Raw genomic sequence first — 24,880 nt, 5'->3', positions numbered from 1 at the left:
GCAACCCTCTCCAGTGTTCTTGCCTGGAGAATCCCAAGGACGGGGGAGCCTGGTGGGTTGCTGTCTATGGAGTGGCACAGCATCAGACACGACTGAAGCAACTTAGCAGCAGCAGCATAAAATCTCACAGTATGAAGTGTATGACCCCAAACAGGGGAAGAGGTAATCCCCACTCAAGGAAAGATCTAACTCAACTAACCAGCACTTCTGCTATGCAAACTAATCTTCCACTGGTTCTCAACTCTCTCCATCCTACAAATATCATTGGGAAGACTTCCTTCTTTCTGTTTCTCAATGAAAAGTGAAATACCAAGACAAGGACCAGCTCTGGACATGGTAAGGCAGCACTCATTCCACCACTGGACTCAATGGGAGTGCTTCATATCACTGACCTCCTACACCCCCAGTGTCCCGTGCCCTTCCTTGGCTGCTACTGCCAATGCTACCACACAGTAACATGCTCAATTCAGTTCAGTCGCTCAGTTGAGCCCGACTCTTTGTGACTCCATGGACTGCAGCACGCAAGGCCTCCCTGTCCATCATCAAATCCCCGAGTTTACTTAAACTCATGTCCATTGAGTTGGTGATGCCATCCGATCGTCTCACCCTCTGTTGTCCCCTTCTCCTCCCACCTTCAATCTTTCTCAGGATCAGGGTCTTTTCAAATGAGTCAGCTCTTCGCATCAGGTGGCCAAAGGACTGGAGTTTCAGCTTCAGCATCAGTCCTTCCAATGAATATTCAGGACTGATTTCCTTTAGGATGGACTGGTTGGATCTCCTTGCAGTACAAGAGACTCTCAGGAGTCTTCTCCAACACCACAGGTCAAAAACATCCGTTCTTCGGCATTCAGCTTTCTTTATAGTCCAACTCTCACATCCACACATGATTACTGGAAAAACCATAGCTTTGACTAGATGGACCTTTCTTGGCAAAGTAATGTCTCTGCTTTTTAATATGCTCTCTAGGTTGGTTATAACTTTTCTTCCCAGGAGCAAATTTCTTTTAATTTCAGGGCTGCAGTCACCATCTGCAGTGATTTTTGGAGCCCAAGAAAATGAAGCCTGTTACTGTTTCCACTGTTTCCTCATCTATTTGCCATGAAGTGATGGGACCAGATGCCATAATCTTAGTTTTCTGAATGTTGAGTTTTAAGCCAACTTTTTCACTCTCCTCTTTTACTTTCATCAAGAGGATCTTCAGTTCTTCTTTATTTTCTGTGATAAGAGTGGTGTCATATTCATATCCAAGGTTATTGATGTTTTCTCCCAGCGATCTTGATTCCAGTTTGTGCTTCCTCCAGCCCAGTGTTTCTCATGATGTACTCTGCATTTAAGTTGAATAAGCAGGGTGACAATATACAGGCTTGCCGTACACCTTTTCCTATTTGGAACCAGTCTGTTGTTCCATGTCCAGTTCTAACTGTTGATTCCTCACCTGCATACAGATTTCTCAAGAGGCAGGTCAGGTGGTCTGGTATTCCCATCTCTTTCAGAATTTTCCACAGTTTATTGTGATCCACACAGTCAAAGGCTTTGGCAAAGTCAATAAAACAGAAGTAGATGTTTTTCTGGAACTCTTTTGGTTTTTAAATGATCCAACAGATGTTGGCAATTTGATCTCTGGTCCCTCTGCCTTTTCTAAATCCAGCTTGAACATGTAGAAGTTCACAGTTCATGTACTGTTGAAGTCTGGCTTGGAGAATTTTGAGCATTACTTGACTAGCGTGTGAGATGAGTGCAATTGTGCAGCAGTTTGAGCATTCTTTGGCATTGCCTTTCTTTGGGATTGGAATGAAGACTGAACTTTTCCAGTCCTTTGGCCACTGCTGAGTTTTCCAAATTTGCTGGCATATTGAGTGCTAATTCTTCCCTAATGGCTGCCCTTTGCCCACAATACCCACAATTCTCACCACTTCTCTCAACCACGACTTCACAGGGTCAAAACTTCTACGTCCAGTAATATTTCACAACAACTGCTCCAAATGTGGCCATGACTCAGAAAGTCGTACCGGGATTCTGGTGAGGATCTCTATTCTTGAGGCTTGGTCTGATCTGGGGTACCCAAAGGGAATCTGGTTTTTTAGTGAACAACTGCACCTTCAGAAATTCTATTTGGTAAAATTTCGGAAAACTGCCCATGTCCTAGAGTCTGGTGTGGTGTTCAGTGTGGTTTCTATGTGGTCATCACAGACTCATGAAACTTATAGAAAAATCATAGCAGGAATAATAATAATAAAATAAAGCAGTGAAGTGGGAAAAAAAATCATAGCAGGGACAGGACAGCATTTTTAAAAGGGTTGGGAGGAGTCAGGGGAGGTAGTTGATGTCTTTGGCTGAGCATGCTGTATTGCTGTGGGGGTAAGTTCTCCCCACCTTCAACTGACCTCCGGCAGCCCGACTAACATTGACTTCCTTACTATGATAACGAAGCAGCAGGGACCTCCCTGGCAGTCTAGTGGTTAAGACTATGCACTTTCACTGTGGGTTTGATCCCAGATCAGGGAACTACCATGCCATGTGGCATGGCCAAGGAGATTTAAAAAAAAAAAGAAAGACTCAGCAATACAGAATGAACAAATGCAACCCAAAGTAGGCATATGGGGTCTGTCAACAAATCATCTGCCTTTTGTTCATTCTTCATCTGTAAATTGGGATTTCCCTGGTGCCTCAGACAGTAAAGAGTCTGCCTGCAATGTGGGAGACCCAGGTTCGATCCCTAGTTCGGGAAGATACCCTGGAGAAGGCAATGGCTACCCACTCCAGTATTCTTGTCTAGAGAATTCCATGGACAGAGGAACCGGGGGGGGGGGGGGGCTACAGTCCATGGGGTCACAAAGAGTGGGACACAGCTGAGCAACTAACACTTTTACATCTGTAAGTTAAATCGCATCATAGCTCCATGCCTACTTCTCTAAATGCCAGGGAAGATAAGTGAAAAAGACTCTATAAATCTAAGCTGATATTGCCATCACACAATGTATTTTGCCTAGTTCTTCCTTCCACTTATCCATTCAACAATGCATGCACTCATGCACCTACTCAGCACCTCACCCACGTGCGCCAATCACAGCACCGGGTGCTGGAGGCACCAACAGAAATGAGTGAAAGCGAAAGTCACTCAGTTGTATTCAACTCTTTGAGACCCCATGGACTATACAGTCCATGGAATTCTCCAGGCCAGAATACTGGAGTGGGTAGCCTTTCCATTTTCCAGAGGATCTTCCCAACCCAGGGATCGAACCCAGGTCTCCCACATTGCAGGTGGATTCTTTACCAGCTGAGCCACAAGGGAAGCCCAAGAATACTGAAGTGGGTGGCCTGTCTCTTCTACAGTGGATCTTCCCGACCATGGATCGAACCGGGGTCTCCTGTCTTGCAAACAGATTCTTTACCAACTGAGCTATCAGGGAAGCTCAAACACAAATGAGACACGGCCACAAACCAAAGCAGCCTAAGTGCAGGTGAGAACAACTAAGAAAGCAATTATATAGTTATAAGATGGTATGGCAGGAACAGACAGAGAGGGATTCCAGGTGTATCCTGATCAAGAGGGCACAAAACCTGGACCAGGTGGACAAGCTGCTTAAGAGAACTCTTAAAAAAGAAGAAACACTTGAACTGAGTCACCACCAAGAGATACATAGTCACCCTGGCCTGCAAATGGCTGATACACACCTGAGTCAATCTTGTATTTGACTTAATGATTATAGTTCAGGGACTATTCCGTAAACATGTCAACATAAAATGTGTGCATTAGAAAGCTTTAAACCAATGAAGTGTTACGTCTCATGCTGCAGATACCAGGCTATTCTAAGGGATTCTCTGTTGACCAAAGAAACCAGTAGAAAGCACTGAAACCATCCCACACCAGATCTGTGCCTTCTTTTACAGTGAGGAGTCCTTAGCATCTTTTGGTACTGATCAAAACTATCTTATGCTACCAAGCACAAAGCACAAAAGGGTATTTAATATTTGACCAGCATCATGAATTTATATCTAAGACTAATTTGGAGATATGAAAACTAATACTGCCAGTTAATTTTCTAATTGGAACAAAATTTACTACTTCTTAAAACAAGCCATCAAACGCCATAAATCTGAGCCTACTCAGATAATGATCATTTGCCAATGTCATCTTATTCGCAGTCCAAAGCATGGTGACCAAAGCCCTTCTATTTCTACTCTGCTATTGTGTTCTCTCATTTCTTTTTAAAAATTTAGGGGAATGTTTTCAAATTTTCTTTCCTCTATAAGCATTTTATTAAAAGAATAATAAGACCCCCCCAAAATCTGTTAATATATACTTCCCACCTGTTTAACTCTTCCTAGGAATCATCACTAACTAATTAAAAGACACACACTACCATGATTAGTGTTCTAGTAATATTTATAATAATGATTTCGAGTTAAAAATGGGCCTTCCCTAGTGACTCAGCAGTAAAGAACCGCCTGCCAATGCAGGATACACAGGTTTGACCCCTGGGTTGGAAAGATCCCCTGGAGAAGGAAATGGCAACCCTCACCAGTATACTTGCCTGGAAAATCCCACAGACAAAAGAGCCTGGCAGGCTACAGTCCATGGGGGTGACAAAGAGTCAGACATGACTTAGAGACTAAACACCATCATTATCAGGGTTAAAAATAATAAAGGAACTATATTTAATTAACATTTTATTTGAAATGTTTCAATCTGTTAGTCTGTTCCTTTAGGACATTCCAATGAATATCTGCATTTGTTAAAAAAAAAAAAAAAACTAATAATGACTTCTTTGACAATTCTTTTCAGTAGGTTATTTTGTGTATAAAATCAATTTCTATTTCAATAATTAGGAGATCACATGGCTTTTAGTGTATTTTTCCCATAAAATATATTATTCTTTCCTATGAAGTTCTACATTCTAACATATTTTCCTCAAGAGCTATATTTTGCCTGAGGGCTTTTCTATCTCTCTGTTTTTGGTCTCATCTTCAATTCTCTGTTTTCTTCACCCCGATAATTTTGGCATTCCCTTGATCTCTGTCATCTCCCCCGCAAAAGCTTTCTCCTGTAACTCGATGTAGGTGCTTTGTTTTTCTCGAAAGCATGAAATCCAATAAAACAGGCAGGTGATATTAAAGATATTTAATATGCTTCATTAAGAAAAAGAAACAGCAGCTTAAACACATGCACAAGGAAGTGACTAACCAATACTTTCAATTATCTGAATACTACAATGCAACTCACAACACAGTAAACAACATCTAAGCTATCTTGGCAATTAAGAAAAAACATCTTTCAAGAACCATAGGTCAGCTTTCATTACTCAGGCTTGTTAAGTGATTCTGTAGCTAAATACTTCAACACATATCCAGCTGATATGTTTTCTCAGTTCAAATGACGGACCTAAACAGCAAATTTATCTGTTTAGCTAAATGGCAACCCACTCCAGTGTTCTTGCCTGGAGAATCCCCAGGATGGGGGAGCCTCGTGGGCTTCAGTCTATGGGGTCACACAGAGTCGGACATGACTGAAGCGACTTAGCAGCAGCAGCAGCAGCAGCATAGGATATAATTAACACTAATCTACTCAAAGCAAGACTCACACACATGTTTGAGGTGATCTGTCCTTTAAAAAAGTCTGATGTGTTGGGACTTCCCTGGTAGTCTAGTGTCTAAGACTGCAATCTCCCAACGCTGGGGACTCTGGGTTCGATACCTGGTCAGGCAACTAGGTCCAGATGCCATAACTAAGAGACAAAATCCACAACTCAAGACCCCTCATGCTGCAACTAAGACCTAATACAACCAAAAAAAAAAAAAAAGACGTTTTGAGGAAGCAGTAGCTATTTCACTTTAAGGTAATCGGTATTACTCAACCTGGACACTATACTTGCTTGACTTTATTTTTCCTTTTTTTCTTGCTCAATTACACAGTGCTTTTAAATTCACACACTAATATTTATAAACTAGTAATAGGGTGGTATTTTAACCTGAAAAAAAAAAGTAAGCCAACAATGAAAACTGTGGGTTTCCCATTTCCTTTAAAGTGGCAAATACTAATTTCAGAGAAACACCTCTCTCTCTCCCTCTCACACACACACACACACACACACACACACACACTAATGTTATGAAAACACTGTCATTAGAATACATGTTCTGGTTGTTCATCCAAGAATGGTAATGAGTTGTGATGATCTACCTTCTTTAGTCAAGTCCTCCTTTGTAAGAACAGCACCCATTTATTTAACAGCTAACCAACATTTGGAGTGCTGTCTATGTTTATTCAAGAGGTTTTACCCTTTGCAAATCTAACCGGCCCATACAAGAACAAAATCCATAATCAGGCTCTTGTTGACTCCATGCTCTACTCAACATAGATAGGCAGTGCAAACAACTGAAGTATTGTTACTGGACAGGATGATCAACAACATAGTTAACTGAAAATGAACAGTAGGGCTCTACATCATGCCAAGTGTAGTCATTTGAAGTAGTCACTTTCAAAAACCCAAGAAAGAACATAGATTCCCAAGTATCGTAAAGTAAGGATTATCTGAGCAAATAGTACTTTCAACTTTTATTGACATAATTAAGTCGAAGGAGAGATTTATTCTTTTGGTAACATTTTGTTTTCTCTAGCATATATATTACTCAGATACAATCAAACAAGAAATATTTTAAAACCAAAACTAGATTCTTAATACAGAAAGTAAAGAAAAGTACACTTCAAGTTTACATAGAGAAAGCCACGCAGGGTACTTTTTGAAAACCCACCAAGTGCCAGCCAGTCTGCTGGACACCAGCACAAAGAAAGGTAAACACAGCTCAGTTCTTGCTCTCAAGGAGAGTGTCTTTCAGCTGAGCTTCCTGATTCTCCACTGTTTGCCACAGAAACACACTATTCAAAAACTTGACTAAAATATCTCCCCTTGTGAATTCTTCCTGGGTTTGCCTGCCTCAGTGACTCCATGGCACAAAAATCAGTGTTTATCACCTTCATTCATTTATTCATCAAGCAGTGATTAGGTGCTGTGCTGTACTTATTTACTCAGTCGTATCTGACTCTTTGTGACCCCATGGTCTGGAGCCCACCCGGATCCTCTGTCCCTGGGAATTCTCCAGGCAAGAATATTGGAGTGGACTGCCATGCCCTCCTCCAGAGGTCTTACCAACCCAGGGATAGAACCCAGGTCTCCCACACTACAGGCGGATTCTTTACCATCTGAGCCACCAGGGAAGCCCAAGAATACTGGAGGGGATAGCCTAAAGCTTCTCTAGGGGATCTTCCAACCCAGGAACTGAACCAGGGTCTCCTGCACTACAGGCAGATTCTTTACAATCTGAGCTACCAGGGAAGCCCAGTGATTCTGTACCTGCCCACTAAATGCCAGGCATGATGCTCAGTGTAAAGACCCTAAAAATGAAGACGACAAAACCTATCCTCGGGAAGATAACAATTCAACCCTTAACAGATTAGCTCACCACCCACTGTATGCATCAGAGCTCCCTTGCAAATACCAACTTATGCTTCTTTGTATTACCAGCCCCTGGCATACTGTAGGGGCTAAATATGTTAATTCAGTCCCTGATGAAAAGATCTTTTATGGATAATCAGAAGACTGAGTTTTGACCACAATACGTCACCAAGACACTCCTGGCCTCACTTTCTTCGTCAAACAAAGAGGTGGCTATCCTTGCCCCATGTGACTTCAGGAGTCTACTGTTATATGAGTGAATATTCTGATTTCAAGGGAGAGGAATAAACATACTTAACAACCTCAGGATGTGCTTTAAACAATTTTAAGCCCATCTAAGCTATGATTAGTTCAATGACTGGGCCTATGCTGAAGTCACATCTTGAAACATTATTGTAACCATTATTGTGGAATTTACTTTCTGATTTTGATATATTGAGTTCTTTTCTTGTCTCTCCTTACCCATAAAGGTATAATTTGGGTCTGCTGTATTCTTTCAAAGGAAGAATTGGCAAGGTGGTTGCTGTTACTTAGGATAAGTGTATAATCTCTTTGACTTTCTCTTGTTGGGCAAACTGCCCAGTGAATATCAATTTTTTTTTTTAGTGCTACAAATATGGTTTTAATAGATTCGCAGATTTCAAATTATTAGAATTCAGAGCACATCTCTCCCAGGGTGAGCAGATAATTCACAACAATCCATGTAGATGCAAAGGAGATGACGAGAGATCAATCTGGATGTGAATAAGCTGACACACGGGTTTACTGCACCTCCTGTCTCTACAGCCCACCCCCTGCCCCCCTGACACACACACTTTTCATATGAGCAAAAATGCCTCTGTGCCTGGGAGTTCAAATTAGTCATAACATCCACTTTAGGGACTGAGGAAGACTTACTGTAAATCAGCCACTCAGAAACCACATTTGACATATTTTGGTTATAATGTAACTATAAGTTGCATAATATTGTACCTATTGATTGGAGCTTGGGATCATAATGGAAAGCAATTGCCATACATTGAAAGCGACCAACCACAAGATAGAAAAGTGTTCCTGAAGAGCCCACAAAGGGAAATCATTTTCCTTAGAATCTAAAACTCCTTATCCTCTAGATGGTATATTCTATCACACCCTTCAGGCTATATTGTGCCCTTAAGGTGCTAAGGTAACTTAACCTCAAATCACCCAACTCTTCAACTTCCTCAGACCAAGACAAAGGCCTAGAAGAGTACAGTGAACTCTTTCTTGATTGAAACAGTCCTGTCTATCCTGAAATGCCACAAAAGACTTATCAGAATAACATCTCACTGGATAACAAAACTCCCAACTGATGGACAATGTTCTAACAGCTCTGTATTACATTCACATTAGAATCTGCTTCTCTGGTTTTCCTGTCCCTGCCCATTACCTTTAAAAATATATAATAATTTATTGAGGGAATGACTATTTGTCAGGTCCTGTTCAACACATTTCATTTGCAAGGTGCTCTTCCATCTACTTGTCCACACGGAAAGCACGTTCTTCTCTACCATCCTTAAAGTATCATTCTTAGAGGCAGTAAACATGAAACAGGAACATCCAGGAAGGAATGAACGTGGATATTACAGAGAAATGATCCAAATCAGTCCACCCACTTACGAGATGAGAAGGGTTTTAAAGATTTGAACTGTAGCTTAGAGTGGATGGTAGGAAACTTTGATTCTTTTTTCATCTCCTCTGCATGATCCCTGACAACAGGTTAGCCTTATCATTTTTGGACCATGACTCCAATAAAAAAAAACCCATAACTACAATAAAAAGAACATATATAATAACTGTGTAACTCGGCAACTCAGCTCGTTTTGGAAACAGATTCTTCTAAGTACTGAAGACATGCATAAGGTTTAGATTTCACTGGGGCCTACCTTTTTGTTTTACCTTACACTCCTCTCTAAATCTTCACTAATCTATCAGATGTCACGGTTTAATAGAAGTATTAACGACACCTAGTGAGGTTACTGGGTCCATCTGGAAAAATATGGTGAGGATTTGAGTCTACGTTTGAAGACCTGAAAGAGCCAAATCACCCTGAGGCCAAATTCTGCTCAGTAACTGTTTTTCAGAAGACTAAGACGAGTAGTTAAACAGTTAACAACTTTTCCTCATTCGCAAATCCAGGGATGGGATATAATTGAAATAAGGCCTATAAATGTTTGTGCTTCCATGTGGATAAAGTGCCCATGTGCCCTTGAAAGGAAAAGTGTTAGTCACTTCTGTCATGTCTGACTCTTTGTGACCCCACAGACTGTAGCTCGCCAGGCTCCTCTGTCCATGGGATTTTTTCAGGCAAGGATACTGGAATGGGTAGCCATTTCCTTCTCCAGGGGATCTTTCCAACCCAGGGATCAAACCTGGGTCTCCTGTCTTGCAGGCAGACTCTTCACCATCTGAGGGAAATGCATTACCTATTCCAGATCACTCTGGTTCTAACAGGGGATGTTTCAAGTGGTATGCCAAAATTATTGAGGAACATGTCAATGGTTCTTTCTAACAAAAAAGTGAGGATAAGAGCATCTGAACTCACCTGAGAAGCACATTATAACAAATGATGGATTCAGCAGAGATAGTACTCCAGAGGCTCTAGGTTTTTTAGAGCTATTCTGGAAACAGTGTATCAGTTCCTACAGCAGGCTCCTCCTCTGGCTAGCCAAAATCCTTCCCTCATGCGCTCAGGTTCCAGCCACACCAACCTCCCCCATTGAGAGCTAATCAGCATCTCTCCCTGAGTGTGAGCCCTGCCACCTGCAGCCTCACATTCCCAGACAACCTGGAAAAGGACGCACAGGCACAAGTCAGAAGTGTGCAGAATTAATCCCCCCACGGCTCAACCGAGGATGAGCGCCAAGGGGTAAAGGTTTCCCCTTTTATTTTGGGGGAAGACATATTCATGAGGTGTCTCTGATAGCCCCAGTGAGAATGAGCACCATTAATAGCAGTACCACAGCAATTCATCTTCATATTGGTTTTCCCTGATCCTTCATTTCTACTCTGGGATCTATCCAAACTGAGTACCTGCATACAAGGCACTGTTGCAGCATCTGTTTGCAGGAGGACCTAGATTAATTTGGGAAGATTCCCTGGAGAAGGATACAGCAATCCACTCCAGTATTCTTGCCTGGGAAATCCCATGGACAGAAGAGCCTGGGGGGCTACAGTCCATGGGGTTGCAAGAGTTAGATGGGACTTAGCTACGAAACCACCACTAGGTTAAGTCAGCTTCTGAAAGATCCTAAGCTAACATAGTACCTGACTGTATCAAAATGAGGGAAGAGATGAAATAAGATACATAATTCATGGTAAAAGGGAAAAAATAAATGATAAAGGGAGAGAAAATGGAAAACCACAGGAAGGCTAGATCTTTCCATTCAGTAGAATGGACAGCTCATGGAGAAGTTATACTCAGAAAAAATTTGAGGGGTATAACTTGCAGCCCTTTACTTTTTCCACTTTTTCCACCAGGGGTTCTACTCAAAAGAGGGCCAGACTATACCCCAGAGCTTTTCATACACTCCGGTCATATGCATCACTCTTAGCTAGAAAAAGCACATGTGGCTTCACATTGCCTTCTCAGCTCTCTGAAACCTGCTTCCCATCAGATCTGAGAAGCAAGCTCGAGTAAGCAAGTGGAGAAGAACAGTCAGCCCACTGTTATTAGTCACTTCTTTAACCCAGAAGGCATCATGTCCCACCACGTGCCTGACTCCGATCAGCTTGTCCCCTGATTTCAATACTGGTTTCACAAGCACTGTCCTGAAAGGCTTCCAGGAAACAGACCCAAACTCCATCAGACATATCTGCATAGTTCAACAGTAACTGAAAATCCAAGTTGCATAATCCAGAAAAGAGCCAAGTGTAACAGAGAAAATGCCTCCTTTCACGTAGTGTGAGGTTGTCTTACGCCACAGTTTCTCTCATCAAGCAAACTCTGAACAAAGCATTCATAGGTGATTGGTCTGAAATCTTTTAGTGGTTACTGATTCACAAAACCACAGCAATAATACATATTCTGCTAACAGTCAGAGGATGCTGTCATGGCATCATAATCACTGTTGAAACTGGGAGATGTGTGGCATTCCTATGAAGATGACACAAAAATCTTGAAAACAATATATCCAAATATCCTTTTTGTGAATTTGGAAATGTCTAACGTTGACAAAGACCAACAGAGAAGGAAAAAAAGCCCTAACGGTTTAGAGCAAAATGAAATCACAATTTTAACATTTTTATGATACACATTCCTAATTGCCTTGTGAATGATCCTAAAAGGACTATGCTCTAAACCCATTCTCTCAGTAAGATGAAGGAGGAACAAATCATCAGCCTTTATTCATAAAAGTCAATCAAGAAGGAATAACCTGTGATTTTTCTTTCCAATAGTTCCTTAGATAAACTATAGGATACCACTATCAAATTCTGTTAAAGAACAAAAGAACGTCATGGAATAGGTAAGCACTCTGAGAGCAAGATCAATCAAATGGACAGCTTTGATTGAATTTCCCATAAGCAAAGTTTTCATTTGGGGACATAGAAAAAACAACTTTATGGAGTCCGGGTTGCGGCGGGAGTGGGCACTAAGAAAGCAGGCAGAGTAAATAAAGGCAAAGAAAATCAAGCAAAAGTTCTGAATCAAATACTAAATAATGACACTAGCAATTTTCTTTTGCACTAAGATTCTGTTCAGCTTTTTTTTTTTTTTTTTTAAACATTTCTGTTTTCTGCTCTGGCTGACAAGAACACTTTCCACCATTTCATACAAAAGATAACGAATGTTCCTTGCATGTGTTAGACATGGACTTATATGACTGATGGTTATAAACAAAATTCCTTTGCACATCAAAGGAAAAAAACTTTGTTTATTCAAGAAATTCCTAATGGTTTCATTTATAAGTAAAATTTTCTCTTTATTTGAGATCCAGTGGCACAGCAGAGTATAGCTGGAAGACAGCAGGTAGCTCTAATAATGAACTTTGCACAGTTTTGAGAAAATAATATCTGAAGGCAGTTCCTTCTTCTGAGGTCAGTAGATTAGTGGTTCAAAAAGAATAAACTATCCAGGGAACATCCTGAGATTTAAAAAAAAAACAAAAACCCACACAACTGGAGGGGAAAAGGAGGAACATTCTCACTAATTAAAATTTCCAGTTCTTATGGTCCCTCTACATACACAAACCCCAGTCAAGCAAAGCCTGCAGGATCAGGCCTGTACTAAGAAAAAGTATACCATCATCACATTAATTGTATTATTACCTCATAATGCTAACCAGCCAGGTTTACACAGAAGAGATTAAATAACAAGATAATCTTATAAACAATACTCATTTCATCAGTGTACCAAATAAGTTTGATTTATATCTCTGACTGTTCTTCTAATTAATTTATGCACCCACATGCTTTAATTTACACAGACAGACACCTACACTGGGGTGGGGATAGTTACTTTTTTAATGCCCTGAACTTTGATATAGGTTCATGTTTAGACTTCCCAGTGTTGCTGTTTTAGTTCCCTTACACTTCAAAACTGAAGTGACTGTTAAAATACCTTGCATTAAAGTTGAAGCATGCAGAAAGAAAATATTTGATCAAACTCAATACCTATCTCCCCTGCCAACTTTCAGATGCTGAATTTTAGTGGGTATAGTTTCATTCAATCTTATAACCAGATCCACTCACCCCTAAGTTGCAAACTTACCTTTTCTTAAAATATTTCCTTCAAAGCCTTTTTTGGATCTATAAGTCCACCTCACTACAGCATCAATCCTCAACTCCTATATTTGGTGTAACACAGTTTCTAGTGATTGAGAGAGGGGGAAAAGGCTGCTAATTTTTAAAAAACATATCGTTTCTACTAGTATCAGGGGCTTGGATAAATAATGTACTCTCTAGAATGCTGTATTACCACTGTGAGTGTCACAGAAATAAAACAATCCATAGAGGGAAGAAAATTCAACTCATTCCAATTCTTTAACCAGGAAGATAAAAAAACGACATTTCTGACTCTAGACCCGTTTACAATAAGCTATCAGTGACATGATGGTAATGTTAGCACTCCATGAAAACCCTTAAAAAATAACAACCTAAAGGAATATCCTGGTGTCAGGATTAGTATAATTTAGTCATTTTACAACTTCCATGGATGGTTTCAGTGTAGGGATGAATCAGGCAAGCAGAAAGATTTTTACTTGTCTCTGACATAAAACTTTTATTTATGTATTTGATTAATGTTTATTTGTAGGACTTTAATACAATAACAGATGTCAGCTACATTATATCTGTTCTTGATTATAAACTCCTAGAGGGCAGAGACCCTGTCTATTCAGCTCACTTTTTATAGGACGCAAACACAGCACCATACCCAAAAAGGCACTTAAAGATGGTTTTTATAATAACAGTGATTTCAAGGGGACTTGGTCTTCTTCTACACTCCATGAAACTCCACTGGCACATACTGAACATTTAAGAGTAACAACTTTATATTCTTGAGCAATTCCATTCTTCAGATGTCGACAATGGCACTTTTTTTTGAAACAGGGATTACCTGGATGGGACAATTTCCACTTCTTAATGTTCAAGGGTTAGCTTCTGTCCAATATCTAAATTCTATACTGACAACCCAAGCTTAAAAAAAAAAAGCCAGACCCAAACATTGCACTTCTTAGCATCAAGTCTGCACCTGCATCAGGCAGAAGAACCTGCTCTTTCCTTGGGGTAACATGCTAAGACCACTACGGTGGTACCTAAAACTGTGGCCTCTGTGCATTCTTTCTGTCCATTCAAATCATACTGAACAAGAGACACACTGAGTTAAATAATGCTCTACGATAAACTTAAGAACACAGTCATATAATGCTTATAAATGCTAAAGGAGTAAAAAGCCAGCAGACAGTATTTTAAAGGTTCTCACACATCAGAAGTAGAGAATTCTCACTAACTAGGTAATTTGGGGCAAGCCTTTGAAAATTTCTGGGCCTTGGTTTCCAAATCTGTAAAATGGAGACCTTACATTATATAACTTCAGATTGTTTCCAGGTTTAAATTTTGAAATCACATGAGTCCTAAAGAATCTCACACAAAGTGAGGTTCCATTATCCAGCCAAACAAAAGGCTTTTCTTCTTTCTTTTGTGAGTGAAGGAAGGGAGACTGTATGTTCTCAATGTAAATTATTTACTATGCCTAGCTCCAACAAAATATCCAAACAGAACATCACCAGCTATTTTTGTAAACAAAATATGTGGATATGTATGTAATGATATACACATTGTATGTATGTACCAAATGCATATGCACACACTCCAAAACACACAATTCTCTCTATTGTAGCCAAGAATTAAAATACTTTCCAGTTTTCTCATTTTTTCTCTCTCCCTCTCTACTGAAGCCAAGAATTAAAATACTTCCCAGTTTTCTCATTTTTTCTTTCTCCCTGCATGAAGCATCTACAAAGCTACTATAACATGGGAACTCACATAAAGTAAAGATATAAGCATCTTATTCAACATTTCTTATATTAATACTGACAGTTCCTAACACAATCAGCTTAAGTTAAGCTGGTCCTCTGCAACCTCAACAGCATCCTCTCATAGAAACAGTGGTATTGAGAAAGGATGCAGAATGCAGTCCTCAGGCCATTCAACCAACATCTGCTTCATCTATAATGTACCTGAAATATGCAATTCAAGACATAAAATTTACAAATTAAATACCACTTAAGCAGACAGTGATAGTAACAACAGCAGAAAAAGGATAAAGAAGGTTGTATAGATGTAGGGACAACCAGTTCATACATCATCAAAATAAAACGTGGGAGGTGACTTAAGTTCATGAAACTACTTATTTTTATCTTTAATTTACTAAAACTCTTCCAGAAGAAAACTTTGAGCAACTACTGAGTATATTATCACTTTCTTTTTTATTTAATTTTTATTTTATAATGGAGTGTAATTGATTTCTATGTAGTTTCAGATGTACAGCAAAGTGATTCAATTATACATATACATGTATTTATTCTTCTTCAGATTCCTTCCCCGTATAGGTCATTAAAGAATACTGAGAAGAGTTCCCTGTGCTATATAGTAGGTCCTTGGTAGTTATCTATTTTACATATAGTAGTGTGTATATGTTAATCCCATACTCTTGACTTATCCACCACCACCCCCCAACAACATTTCCCCTTTGATAACCATTAGGTTTGTTCACTATACTACCATTTTCTTATTAGAGAAACAAAAAAATGCCCTATGAATGCAGTGATTTATTGCAAGTAAAAAAAGAAAAAGAGGTGTCTTATTCAAAATTTTCTAGGTTCTCTTGGATCCCTATTCTTGGAGGAATAATTGTTAAAGCATTTAAAGGCAAATAATCTTTAAATGACAGATATGTGATATTTTCAGGAAAAAATTTCTTCTTAATTTTTTATCTGCTTAGCCAATAGATGTTAGTAGATACATTTATATAATTGCAATAACCCATTCACATCACTATTTCACACTGCCCCAACACACATACATCAACTCCTTCAATCCTTCCAACAATGCCAAGAAGATAGAAGAACACAAGTCTTCCTATTCTGTTCCATCAATTAAAATTAAATCCAAACATCAATACACACAAGAAGCATTATCCTAACTACTGGTTACTCTATAAGACATCAGGAAACTTGAGTGTTTTGATTTGAACATCTTTCTATCTCAAGTAAGAAGGAAGACGGTGATTCAAAACCACAAATTTTTGGCTTTCATCAAAACAATTTCATTCAAGCATCCAGGTAAAGGGATAATTTAGTGAGTAGTATGCATTCCTTAAAAAAAAAAAATAATCGAGTTTCACTCATATTCCTTGGGAAAAAAATCCACCAATGGTCATATACAAGTTTATATTAAAATGCAACCTAAATTTTCTAAGTTTACAACTGAAGTAATTATAGATATTAATCTTTTAACTAGTTGCAGCAACATTTATAACACTATAAATGAAAACAGAACTGCAGTTTGTTTCTTTGGAGGATGGAGAATGAGAACAGGTTCTGAGGAGATACTGAATATCAAAGGATAAAAAAAAGTGAGAAAATGGAAAACGAAAAGATAAATGAGACACACAATGGGGGAGAGAGAGGCAGTGACGTAGCTAGGGGATGGACAGGGCAAAGTGAGATAAGTCATTCCTAGCAAAATGGTTCTTGTCGAAACCTTGCCAGGGCTCTGGACCATCGCCTCTGCCTGCAAGAGGGATGACTTCTTTGATGGTTTTTTAAAAATGCTTCCTGTATCTAAACAGCCTCAATTTATTTTTTTCAGATTCCTGCATTTATTTTTTAAATAAAAGTTCAAATTTGAAGACTCTGCTCATGTGTAAAAGGAATGACTTTTATTTTAGAAATGTACTTGGAACCTACACATCATTGCTCAGCTTAGAGCTCAAAACCTCAGAGATGTCCCAACATTCCAACCTGACAGTCTTGCCTTTGTAAAGAAGTGAAAACTGCCTCTTTCCACTATGCCTGAAAATTATATGTGAAATCACTCTTCACTGATTGTGCAAAGTCTTAAAAATAAATACGTGCATCTTCTTGAGGAGTCATCTATCACCAAAGAGAGCTGACTGTGTTCTCAAGAAAACAATGTACATGTGCCCAAAGTGAAGGAAGCTCTTGAAAGGACATCTGAAGTTGGTCGTCAGAAATCATCCTCCAGCCTGGAATAGGTATGCAGAGCAAAGGCACCCAATACTGTAGTCAAAGCCAGAATCCATGAAAGGGTCGGCTATGAATCAATTCAGCCTGACTCAGCCGATGAAGAACTCCATCGACCCACCCCCTGTGACCTGAAGGCTTGCTTCTTTCTACCCACCCAGCTATCCCTCTTTGTGCCCTTAATAAACCCACTGGTCCTGACTATAGGCCCCAATACCATAAGCATCCTTTTACATAAAAATTCATTAAATACTGTACCACTCTTAATATATTGATCCCACAAATTGTAACTCCATGAAGTGGTTCAACACGATGTCATCACCACAGAGCAACTTGTTTCATTTACAGTATCTGTTTCACTTCTACTCATGAGCTAATATAATTCAATTTTTTTTAACTGCACACAGGCTGCTAGACACATGTGCATGGCAAATGGAATCTGAACTTAGCTTAACAGCCTCATTTATTCCTGATGGTTTAAATTATTTCATCACAATTAATGACACCCCCTCAGCTTCCTGTGCAGCGCTGCCAGATGTTCAGAGACCACAAAGCCACTCTCTTCTTTGACGGCTGGTGACAAGTCGTCCTCTGAAGGACATTCCCTAGGCACGCGGACTGGATGACACCTCCATTGCTTTGCACCTCTCTGCCTCCCAGAGTAACCATGCAGAGGAAAAAGCAGGAAGGCATGAGCAACCAGCAAATGCATTAGCGAGAGCAAATTATGTGAAGTGATCTAAACTCGAAGGAACTTGGCTCCTGCCACAGGAGTTCCTAACCTTGTTGTTTTATGAAAGCACTCTTCGCCTCCACCTTCTCAGCCACTGGCATCCACTGAGTGCTTGGCCTGGCGTCAGTCCTCAGGGAACACTGAAGGACATGAAAAATACAAGCTTTTCCACAGGGATCCTTTTCGGCTGTGGTAATTTTGTTTTGGGGGGTGTTGTTTAAATGTACTACCCTCTTCATGACCATTCCCTCATTTTTAAGAGAACAGTGTCTTCAAGTACAATAGGCACTTCCCATAGAAACATGCAACATTTTGGCAACTTGGGGTAAACAGCTGTGCCCTTTCTTCTTTGTAAAGCTTTACTGAAGTGCAATATAATTGCAAGGCCAAAAGTTACAAACATTTCATGTATACACCTTGATGGGTTTCCGTTTACCTCTTTTTCTCAGGCTTAAGTAAGATTCCTTCTTTTCAGGAGCTGTGGGTTTTTGGTTTTGTTCTCCTTAGGTTTTGTTTGCCATTGCTTTGTTACTTTTTAAAAAGAACAGAATGAAAGAGAGACTTCACATTTTTCCTACTTTGAGTCTCACATGGGCAAAGCCATTTACTTAAGAGTAAAAACAATTTTTTTCTTCTGAAATTCATAAACAGTAATTTTCTTATATTCATCATTTTTTTCATAGAAGAAATAAATTCGCATAATGACAGGTAGCTAAGAGGGCAGCAGAAATTGTAAACACAAGCACTGTTACAATAAGAATCCAATACTGTGGCTCTAATTTGGAAAACACTTTCCATCAACTAGAGAACATGTGGCAGACATTTTATGGATTATTTTTTAAATGTTAAAAAAAAACAAAAAAAAAAAAAAAAAAAAACGCTGATCTTATTCAGGGAATAAGGGGCCTTTTCCTTTGCCAAAAAGTGTACTAGGAAAACTGAAAGGCCATCTGGGTCAGCCCACCCTATAGTATGAACATAAGCTATAAGAGCATTTTGGAAAATATTTTTAAACTGAGATGAGAAAAAAATCAATATCAATACAGATTCCGAGCAGATGCAAGAGGCTTCTGTGCATGTTAGTGATTATGTGTGTGGCCTACACAGGCTAATTTCAAATGCCTCCAAAACTCACTGTACATTCTCTTTTATAAACTATTTGGGATTAAAACTAGGACCTTATCCATATCAACTTTGACAATGGACACAAATACAGGGTAGGCTAATCAAGCCAAACAAGTTGAATTTTCCCCCTCATGGATGGCTTTTTAGATCTTAAATGACTACTGAATTTTACCAGACATGCTACACTTAGTGTTTTGACAGTTGTTTATTAAAACTACTTTCCTAGGAAGTCCATGGAAACCACCAGTCTAGCTTTTATCAGAATTGAGACCATCAGAGAGAAGTCGCGATGATGGTATACTTGCAGCAAGCAGACAACAATAGGAAACTCTAAGCACTCCCAGAGTTGCATCAAATTTTCCATGGACCAAAACTAAAATGAAATCGTTCAATTACTGAGAGGTAGATAAGTAAAATAAACAACTAATTTCATACAGCGAAGTTGAGGGAAAGTCATATGGACCTCATTCTGTTGTCTCCAAACACATTTTATCGGAGGGGAAAAAAGGAGCTGAATCAACTTTAAACTCTCATGTAGGGATGTATTGCTTGTGTGTCCCTGGCAGATGTGGAAAGGAGATGAAATGGGCAGGGGAGAATCAAATATCCCATCGCTGCAGGTTTGCTAAGGGAAAGAACACTGCAAAGATCTCACATCTGGCAATCATTTGTCAATAGCTGGAAAGAGAGCGGCAGGAAACTTTCTGGCTCTTGGAGAAGATGAAAAGACAAAAACCATGTGTCTCTCACACACACACACACACACACTCTCTCTCTCCCTCTCTCTGCAATGGTACAATGACTACTACACTTATTCTCCACCCCTCCCTTTCCCTCTAAATTTAATGATCTTCAGATATACTCGACTCCATGGTCAAAAACATGCAGTCACTTGACTTGTTAAAGCTGCAGTGTATGTACATTTTTCAAATAAACCCCAGGGCTGATGTTAGAAAATCAAAATCAGTCAAGCATAGACCGCCTGGTACTTTGGGCAGGAATCCTTGTGGTTTAGTCAATAAACAGAATCTGAATGAAAGACACCACAGTAACGAGACAGTAACGTTTTGAACGGTTCTCAACCTGAACGGGGGCTGGGGCATGTGGTTGTGCTTAGTGACCATGGACATGGCTCCCCGTCCCCTCAGATGGCTCCCTCACCCTGTGGCAGGACTGTGCTTAGCACAAGGGCATCTGCTGCTCCGAACACACACTCAGTAAGAAAAGGTGGACTTATATTTGAGGGATGCTGGGAGTGAATTTGGGGAGGGAACAACTTGTTGGTGGGGGCTTTAAATCTATTTAATAGGGTAAGAAAGGGAAAATCTCAGTTTCCGGGTGTTCACATGGATGATAACAATATATAAAATTTGCTAGCTTCATTATGAGTTCACAAAAATGACCAGCTTTGCCCCATTAGGTTTCCCATATAATAAAAAGTTTTCAAGACAACTCGCGCAAAATTAATTAACTTTTCCCAAATCCTAGGAATGTAAACCTGTTTCCAGTGATCGATAGACATCAATGGGCAGCTCAGCTTTGCCCTTATGCTGCATTTAACCAGCCGCGTGCATCCTGTGATGCTGTAAGCGAATGCTGCAGGTTGTTTAATAACCTGGCAAATTCACAGTAGCTTGTCAAATTATTACAGGAACAGTGTCATCACTAAACAAGCCTGATCACGGTTAATTACAATGCAGACTAGAGAGCAGCCACAATTGTTCATTAATTACAGGAAGCACCTCATTTAAATTTTATGGAAATTTACACTTGCACCCCGGTATGTCTGGAAAAAAAAGTGATCCTTCACGCATTCATAGAAGAAAGAAGTCTGTGGTTTATGAAACATCACAGTAAATTGTGTCTAATCGGGTACTGAAATATTGGTTTATTATTTACTCTAATTTTCTAAGCACTTCAGTGGTGAAAAATACCAAGTCAAACCCCACATCTTACATTTCCAACCAAGAAAGGAACTGTGCTAGGCTAAATGTAACAACACATGATGAGGTACAGTCAGACTAAAATAGTCACTTTTTTTCTAATTAAAAATCAAATATTTAACAACAACCAAGGGAGGTCTAAGGGCTTCCCCAGTGACTCAGACAGTAAATAATATGCCTGTAATGCAAGAGACTAGGGTTCGATTCCTGAGTCAGGAAGATCCTCTGGAGAAGAGAATGGCAACCCACTCCAGTATTCTTGCCTAGAGAATCCCATGGACAGAGGAGCCTGGCGGGCTACAGTCCATGGGGTCACAAAGAGTTGGACATGACTGAGCAACTAACACTAAGGGAGGTCTAAACTAGAATGATCATTTCCCATAAAATAATTATATAAAAGAACAATTTGGGGGTCTGTACATCAGTTAACCTTCAAAGCTAAAGAAAGTACACAGTTTCATACCCACTTCAAAAGCCACTGAAGAAAATCAAGAAAGTTAGACAGTGAATCTAAAGTGTGGATTGTCCAGCTACTTCTCTAAATCAAGTATATTAACACACACAAAAAAGCAGATAACCCTTGCAAAAGTCAAGTCAGGCAGACTTCAACAATGACAGTCATTCAAAACCAACAGCATATTCATGAAAGTGTGTCAGGGATTCTGGGATTATTAAATAACAAAGCTGCTAAGACATCTGAAATTTTGGGACCAAAGGAAAGGGTTAAAAGAAAACAGGTAAGAGGAGGAAGGGGCTCCCTGAGTCCTGAGATCTCATGTCAGCGAAAACACAAAAGCAAACCAGTTATGGGTGCCGTTATGTCTAAAGGAAAATCCTTCACAGAAAAGGATATAAACAAGCCAGAGCTCCTAAATCGAGGTGTACAAGAGGTTATTCTCAGAATCAAGAGGCCAAACAGCAAATCCTCTCGTGGTTATAAAGCCTGGCCCCGCGGGAAAGTCTGAGATCCAAGCAGGAAAAGTAAACGACCCTGGCCAGTCCTACGGTGAGTTCCCTGGAGTGCAGAGTTGGACTAAAAAATAAGAAATGGCTCACTTGATAGGAAAAAAAAAAAAAAAACAGAACACACATACCACGGCACGAATGAAAGAAGTCTAAGCTAAAAGCTACTCCTGGAATTGTTAGCTGGTGAGGAATATATTAAGTCTCAAGTTTATTATGACAAACATAACATGAATATGTACCAGATATCATCAGAATGTATGGAAGCCGTATTTAGAAAGGAACAGGAAAAGAGAGAAATAAATGATTCAAATGGGTCCCAGTTAATTCACCAGTGCGTCGTAGTTGACTTATCTTTTCACAGATTCAACTTTTCCATACTGTCCGCCAAAATGCTTTTGCAAGATGAGGCATCTAACAAAATGAGCACTTTCTTTTCTTTACCCAGTAACTTGTCTTCCTTGCAAGGCTCACACAGCACTGTCAACTCCACAATATGTTTAGCTACCTACTACCACGGTTTCACTTCAATGTGTAAAAATACATTTTCTCCCTTGGTATGTCAAAGCAATATGTTCCACTGGTCTCTTTCAGGTTTATTTCACACACCCACATCTGCAAAACCCATTGCTCTTCGCATCATAACTCAACGTTCAAAAACAGATTATCCAACAACCACCCATGACAGACCATTCCAGGTGATGTGTTTGAAGAACATCACTCGTCCCCCCCACCCCGAAGGGGTCAAGGATCAGACTACTCTTCACGAAAAGTCTTCCATCACTCAGCACATATGTGTCACAACCAAGTTGTGAGCTTTCTAAAACTGGGAAACGTATGATCACGTCTCATACTTGCCACACCTGCTTTTCTGCTGGATCACAGCCATACACCACCCAGACAGTACCAGCGTAGGGCACTGCAGAGCTCAGGTGGTCGTTCCGAGGCCAGGAGCAGGTGTGCAGAAGATGGTGTCCCCTTCAGAGCATCATAAAAAATGAAACTTCCTACAACCACCACTTCCACCATCACACCCACTATGAACAAGCCAATTTTTAGAACTATTCTCTTTTCTCATGCAGGGTGTCTAAATCAGTTTAAAAAAAAAAAAAAAAAGTTTTAACACTGAGATCACTATGCTTATCCCCTAAGTCTTAAAATTTAGAAAATGATGCCAAACAGAGGCCTGAAAAAATAGTATGGGTGTGCTCACGCTAGGGAGGTGCCATCTACATGGAAACTTGAGCCTGCATTTTTGCATCATTGATACACACATTCCTTAACTATTAACAGGTACCCAGCAGTGGAGGTAGGCCTTGGGCCAAGATGTCATATTTATATTTTTAATCTGCAACATACCACTTGGCTTCTAATTTCCCAAGACCACGCAATGAATTCCAAGTCAATACTTGGATGAAAAATGTTCTTTGCTAATAAACTTAATATTACACCAGAGGACCTATCTCCCAAACCATGAAGAAGAAAGATAATATTTTTAACTCCTATTTTTCTCATACAGTGCCCAGCTGAACAGCTTCCATTCCCCTGAGCTGGGAGACTCCAGTGCAGGAAGCATGGCTGGCTTGCCCATGTGTCCCCAGAGCCTAGCATCCTCTCAGCACGCAATAATGATGATTTGAAAAGAGGAGAGCTAAGATTTCCAGAGTGCCTCTTACATCCTGGCCCTGTGCTAAATGCTAGGTATGTGGTAGAACATTTAATCCTCATTACTCAGCTATGATATCTCCATTTCACAGATGAGACAGCTAAAGCCCAGTTAGGTTGGGTGACTTGCCAAAGGACTCATGGCAACTTGTGTCAACCTAGGCAGGCAGCATTCAGAAACCATGTTTTTATTCACTGCAGTATATATACCATGTCTTGACTTCTTGAATGAGTAAATGAATGATTTCTAATTACAGACAACTTATCCTGAAAAGGACTTTTTGCTGAACAGATGCTCCACCAACCCCTCTTTCAGTCCCAGCAGCTGCCGCATGGCATCTGATATATCTGTTCAGCGTTCAAAGACCCCTGGTACCGTCACAACACCCCCGACTGATAAAACAGTAAGACTCCGACCTGGACTTCCAGCCTCTGGTCTGGCTCCTCCAGGTTTGGGCAGAAGTCTGCACCCAGCACTCTGCCAGCACATGCCACTGGGACCTGGGGGAACATGGCCGAGTTAGATGCTGGGTGTGGAGGCTGTTGAGAACTGCACACAAACACACACAACCCGAACACAAGGACATCCCAGCTGCAGCTCTGCAACAGGCCATCATGGCCTCACAGGGTTTGAACACTCAGTAGGTCAAATATATTGTAAACATCATACACCCAAGTTTACTGACTACCAAAAGGTAAATTCTAAGAAGAAAAAATACACATAAATGTTGTTGTCCCTTATATCCACAGCACATAGCACAAAAGCAGGCATTTAATATCTGTGGACTGTAGGAAGGATGAGAGAGGAAGGGACATCAGGGGGAAGGAAGGGAGGAAATTAGGAAAACGGAAGAAAAAAAAACAATTTCTGCTTGAAATTGGTGGCTTTTTTTCTCTTACCTTTCTTAAGTGGGAATTCAGAAAACGGTATTCTATATTGCCTAAAGTTCCTTTCCACTCTTAAAAATACCTGTTCAAATTTATTTTTTCTCTTCCTGGTGTAGGCCAATAATTACCAACATGTACTATTTATTTACTGCATTTAAATTATACTTAAGAGCCTTATGTCTGCTCTAACAATACAAATGACAAAAAAGGTATGATTCAGTGAATGTTTCTCTGTATCTAGAATCTTACAGTGAAAGCCACTAGGATTCCCTTTCAAAACTGTTACCTATTATAATTAGCCAATCTCATCATGAAGTATTGCCTACTTAGTAGTCACTTGGCTTACTTCATTTTTAAATGTTTAAGATAGAAAAGGACTTAGAT

At 39.9% G+C, this 24,880-nt stretch overlaps 1 protein-coding gene across 24 annotated transcripts in view; it reads right to left on the bottom strand.

The window, feature by feature from the left end:
- BNC2 (basonuclin zinc finger protein 2) overlaps positions 1-24,880 on the bottom strand; it is a 486,409-nt gene that overhangs the window by 266,920 nt on the left and 194,609 nt on the right. For 19 of the 24 annotated variants that reach the window (XM_055577984.1, XM_055577992.1, XM_055577981.1 and 16 more), the window contains one exon: positions 24,026-24,109. The exons of the other annotated variants lie outside the window; for them this stretch is intronic. In XM_055577984.1, the coding sequence (XP_055433959.1) occupies positions 24,026-24,109 (84 nt within the window). The remainder of the gene's footprint in view (positions 1-24,025; positions 24,110-24,880) is intronic. 24 annotated transcript variants of the gene reach the window in all.

The sequence above is a fragment of the Bubalus kerabau genome, chromosome 4 (assembly GCF_029407905.1).
Source record: "Bubalus kerabau isolate K-KA32 ecotype Philippines breed swamp buffalo chromosome 4, PCC_UOA_SB_1v2, whole genome shotgun sequence".
In the NCBI taxonomy this organism is placed as follows: Eukaryota; Metazoa; Chordata; class Mammalia; order Artiodactyla; family Bovidae; genus Bubalus; species Bubalus kerabau.
This window is presented reverse-complemented; position numbering and strand designations above follow the sequence as displayed.